Here is a 5,880-nt window from a genome sequence, read left to right on the forward strand (position 1 = left end):
ATGTTGTGTTTGTTTTGTTGTTTTTCTTCTTCTTATTTTTGTTTTTCTTTATTATGTATATTTATTAGTTGGCACTGTACAATTGAGTATTGCCGTGGAGTGGTCGACTGGTTTTGAGCGACCGCCGTACCATGTGGTTGTTTCTGCCCTGGAGGTGAACAGGAAGAGCAGTGAACATAGTTTTCGAGTAATATGTTTTTGGTAGGTGTACATTTTGATTTCGAGGAACATGCCGGCAATGATTGTTGGTTGTGTAATTGTGGACAAAAATATTATACAAGTGTAAAAAAAAGGTCTTTTTGGTCAGAGGGGGAATTACAAGTTTTTCTTATATTATAGCTTTAAAATTTAAACAAGGCTGGATACTTTTACACACCTATAAGTTTTGTTTTTCTTTAGGTAAATATCTGTTAATCTCGATAAAATTTAATTTTAATTTAATTTCTGTTATATCCCATTTTTTTTTTTTTTTTTTTTTAAATAGTAGTAATAATTAAAAATAAATAAATACATAAATAACTATACTAATAATAAAATAATAATAATCTTAATACAACAGTAGTAATAATATAAATTATTAACAAATATATAGATATATGAATACGTAATAAATATATAAAATAATAAATATAGTAATATGTATAAATAATAAATATAACCACTAACACAAAAATGTTTAATTATACAGAAAAGAGACACATAAGTTCGTAATTATGGACTTCGAATTTTCAATGGTGAACAAAACAAGCATGGTTGTTATCTCCGGGGCTATATCAAATAGCTTAAACCGCTTTAAGATTAGGAAACTGGAAGGACGACCTCTTTTGCTACCAATTAATGAGGAAGCTCGACCTATGGGTGAGACAGAGCTTCAGGTGGCAGTGAGAAAAATCAAGTGAGTTTTCAGGGTGTAGTGAGCCGGTCTTGGTGAAGATGGCTCAACACGATTTAACGACGAAGTCCACTTTGTCATCTATCTTCTTCGGAGAGCGTAAGAAATTTGTAGTAAATAAACAACTCGTTTTTTAATAGTTTGAAAATCAAGTTATTTATTAACTGAGACAGAATAAAAATAATAATATTAACGACTAGCCCGATGTGTTGTTAAGTATAGAACAACGCCACCGGTCCACGCGTACTTGAGGCTTAACTATGTCTGAATCTTAATACTACCGCAACCCTTTTTATATAAAACTAATCATGGACGTAGTCCCAGAATATACGTGTGTGTCATGGTAAACCGGAACACAAGTTTCGTGTTTACTAAGACACGATTATTGAATGCGTATTAGCTTTCTAAAAATTCATATAACTAGATCTATAAATAATATAAATAATATACGTATTTTAATTCTACGAATCTATATAACAAGAATATAATACTAGATCTATAAATTGGATATATGAAATTATTGCAAACAGTATCAGTTCAAAGGTAATAAAAATAAAGTAATAAAATAAAGTAATATGGTCGGATTACTACACTCCTCCAGTGGCGTATTTAGGGGGGGGGGGTGATATGGGTGTTATAACACCCCCCACCGGCCGTATATTTTGTTATATTTCGCCAAACTCCAAACTTACAGTATAATTTTCTTTACACAAATGCAAATATGCAATAAATATAAAATAATACGCCTTCAAATTCGACGGCACGGTCTTAGAAGATATCTAAGAAACGCTATTATAATATAGTAATAGTTGGTGATGGTTATTGATAAAGAATTATATCCTTATGTTTGGTCAACGACCACAGTTCTGTGTTATTGGTGATAAGTGATAACGGTTGTCGGTTTCTACTGTTAACAACTTAATAGTGATATCTCATAAATGTTTGAAAATTCAAATTCATTTAACTCATTCGATTGTCTGTCTATTTACTATTACTTATTATTTTGCAATTATGGATTCTTCGAATAATGTAAACAAAAGACAAAAGAAAATACATTCGTTCTTTCAAAAAAAACTTAAAGTTGAAAGTAATAAAAACAGTGATGTCCCAGTAAGTATAATGATTAAATGTTACAAAAGTAATTTTCATTTTTTTTTTTTTTTTACAGTATTATAGTTAATATTTTAATTGTATTGTTTTGTTAGAGTAGCAATAATTCTAGTACAAAAGATCTAAAAAGTTCAAAAGAGTCTGATTTATCAATAAATGATATTACCATTGATTGTGAAAATATAGCAAATAATCAAGTAAACGTTTGTGTATTTTTTTTTTATACATAAAGAAGTAACTGTTATTTTTGTTTAAATTTTAGTGTAATATGTCAAATATTACTAGTACTAGTGAAGGTGATGTGTTTTTGACGATGACTGATTTAGATATTGGCTTAATTATTGGTAGACCTCGCCATCAGGTAAAAAATAACAAAGATTTTATTTTTGTTTATTATTTAGGTATTTACTGTTAATTTACTTATCATTAAACTAAACTGATTTATTTTTAACTAAGTGAATAGTATTTAAATGAGTTTATTTTAATATTAATGGTGAATGTTTTGGTTAAAATATAAAATTACAAATTTTTTTAGGCAACATGCATTATTGTATACGAATTTATATCAACCTATTTTAACTATTTTCAAAATTTGTTCAATGTCCAATTCGGGTACACAATACACATACAAATATTGCAGACTAAAATGTATTGTAAAATATAATTTGTGGAATATGGATACAATTGTATTTACATTTTACTGCCCAGGGGAGTATTATATAATTATTATATTTATAGGTTTAAATTATTGTTGTGTATGGTTACCTTCATACTTATTTTTTATTTATGCTTGAGATTTTTATAAATACATTTTGCTTATGCTTTTCTTCAAGACCCGGACCATAATAATAAATAAGTACCTACTACCTATGTTAATGCTTTTTTATTAAATTGTTGAAAGAAAATCCACTTGTAGTTGCGCTTCTAAATTTATTTGTATATCTATAATCACTTTCCTAATTATTCCAGGAGCACCGTAAATAGTTCATTATTTAACTTATGGCAAAACCATTATTTTTTGCTCGCTTGAATGCAATTTAAAAAATTATTTCTATTATTCTTGACTGATATTTATTAATTTGAAAAACTGAATGGCCATTAGATCTGCTTATAAACAATTGGCATGGTATTTTTTGGTTAATTTTGGGAATCAAAATTGTACAATATAATTTTAATATTATTATATGAAAATCACATATTATGATTTAATTTATTTATATATATATTTGTAGATCAGTGATACTGAGAAATTTGAGTTTTTGTGTAATTTGATGCGTCCCAGTCCTGATTATAAGTTTCCTGCTAATGGTCCAAGAAAACTGAAGTTTCAAAATAAATGGTTTTACAACTGGAAATGGTTATCTTATTCAAAGTCTCTAGATGGTGCTTTTTGTGTATATTGTGTATTATTTGGTACTGATGAAGTAAAATATCAAAAGCTTGGAAAATTGGTTTGTGAAAAATATAATAGTTGGAATTGTGCAGTTGAGAAATTTAATAAACATCAAAGTCTAATATATCATTTGACTGCCATGGAAAAAGCTAATGGATTTTTAAATATATTCAATAACAAACAAAATAGTGTGGCTGTTCAACTTGAGATTGAAGAAAATAGATTATTTATCCAACCAATAATTGAAACTATTTTACTATGTGGGCGGCAAGGACTGGCACTGCGGGGTCATAAAGATTATGGTCCTATTCAATTTGGAACTCTTTTCCCTTCTGAAAATGATGGAAATTTCCGACCATTACTAAGATACCGTATAAATGGAGGAGATCAGAAATTTTTACAGCGTTTACAAAATTGTCCACGAAATGCTACATACACGAGTTCAGGAATTCAAAATCAAATAATTGATATAATTGGTTCTATCATTATTAAGAAACTTGTAAATAAAATTAACTTAGCAAAATGTTTTACTGTTTTAGCAGATGAAACGTGTGACATTTCTGGGATTGAACAGTTCAGCCTTTGTGTTAGATATTATGATAATGATTCAAAAATGATGAGAGAAGATTTTCTAAAATTTGTGCCTGTCGTTGATGTTACCGGAAATGGTTTAGCAGTAGTTTTAATGGACAGCTTAACAAATATTGGTCTAGACTTAAATTTTTTACGTGGTCAGGGTTATGATGGGGCCTCCGTTATGCGCGGCCATTTTAATGGTGTTCAAGCAGTTGTGAGACGGTCATACCCATTAGCCTTATACTCTCATTGTAGTTCGCATTCATTAAATTTAGCAATATCAGATGCTTGTGACATGAAATCAATCCGGAACGCCACAGATACATTACAAGCTATTTATGTATTTTTTAAAACGCCTAAAAGACAAGATGTATTGAGAAAAACTATTGACAAAATCGCGCCAGAGAACAAGAAAAAAAAACTAAAAGATTTATGTCCTACTAGATGGGTGGAACGACACGAATCAGTTATGGTGTTTTTAGAACTATTTGACTCGGTTATTGAAGCTTTGGAAGAGATTTCCAATTGGGTGGATAGAGAAACATCATCAAAAAGCAATAATTTACTATGTTCCTTAAAAAATGGAGAGTTTTTGTTAGCCGTTTATGTTCTTGCAAAAGCACTTTCTATTAGTTTGCCTTTAAGTCGGCAATTACAAACAGAAAATTTGGACTTGGTTAAAGCTATAGCATTAGCTGAAGATGTGTCTCAAACAGTTATGGAGTTGAGAAGAAAAGCTGAAGAAGACTTTAAAGAAATTTATACTGAAGTAAACAGAAAATGTGAAACCTTGGGAGTTGCTATCACCATACCTAGACTTACTAAGAATCAACAACATAGATCAAACTTTTCCACCAACTCAAGTGAAGAATATTTTAGATTATCCATATATATTCCATTTTTGGATAGTTTTTCAAACCAGTTAAGTGAACGGTTTTTAGCTCATAAATCACTTGTGAAAAATTTTTCTTGTTTACTAATTGAGCATGTTGATGATGAGGAAAATTTTGATAAACTTTTAGAAATATATGCAGAGGATATCAAAGTTGATGAAAAAAGTGCAAAGGGTGAATTTTTGGTTTGGAAGCAACAGATTAAAAAGTCCACACCTAAAAATGTAATAGATGCATTACATAACAGTAGTTCTATTATTTTCCCTTCTATTCATAGGCTGTTAGTTATATTGGCAACGTTTCCTGTAACTACATCTACAAGTGAACGTTCTTTTTCGACTCTTTGTCGATTGAAAACTTATTTAAGAAATACTGTTGGAGAGAATAGACTAAATGGCCTAGCTTTAATGCAAATTCATAGAGATATACCTGTATCTACTGCAGAGGTCATTGATGAACTTGCTCTAAAGTGCCGTCGTTTACAATTTAACTAGATTATAATAATTATGTACCATTATTTTCATTTTATTTAATGACATATTTTTTAGTACCAGTAGTATAGTGTATTATTTTTTTGATGTGATATAGAATATAAGTTTTATACATCTTGTAGATCTTAGACAGTTAGACATACTGTTTTTAGTTTTAATATAATAATTTTCATTAATAAAAAAATTTATATAATTACATGGTTTTTGATAATGTAGTACGGTGATGTGAGGGGGGGGGGGTGGAGTCCACCACCTTCTATAAGTCAATTAAATATTAAAACACCCCCGTAAAATGAATCCTGGATACGCCACTGCACTCCTTACCTTTAAGACAAAAATCACCGATTTTTGCTTTTTAATATGAAGTTTTCATTTTCAGGTATAATGGTACTGATTGTTCACCTGGGTCGTCATTGTACTGTTCCATGACTAATGGTGGTTGCGAACTTGGTGTTGTCGTAACATTTTGTTCGTTTCGAAACACTACGGAAGTACACCGGGTCATTCTTCTTCGTGCTCTGTATT

The 5,880-nt window shown here is 29.8% G+C and overlaps 1 protein-coding gene across 1 annotated transcript; it reads left to right on the plus strand.

Moving 5' to 3' along the window:
• The first annotated feature begins 713 nt into the window (after window positions 1-713).
• On the plus strand, window positions 714-5,358 carry LOC126553055 (zinc finger MYM-type protein 1-like). Its single transcript, XM_050208248.1, has 4 exons — window positions 714-881; window positions 2,098-2,199; window positions 2,265-2,363; window positions 3,235-5,358. Exons 1-4 carry the CDS (start codon window positions 714-716, stop codon window positions 5,356-5,358), a joined length of 2,493 nt encoding a protein of 830 aa, XP_050064205.1.
• The last annotated feature ends 522 nt before the right edge of the window (window positions 5,359-5,880 follow it).

This window comes from Aphis gossypii, unplaced genomic scaffold (assembly GCF_020184175.1).
Source record: "Aphis gossypii isolate Hap1 unplaced genomic scaffold, ASM2018417v2 Contig00055, whole genome shotgun sequence".
Classification (NCBI taxonomy): domain Eukaryota; kingdom Metazoa; phylum Arthropoda; class Insecta; order Hemiptera; family Aphididae; genus Aphis; species Aphis gossypii.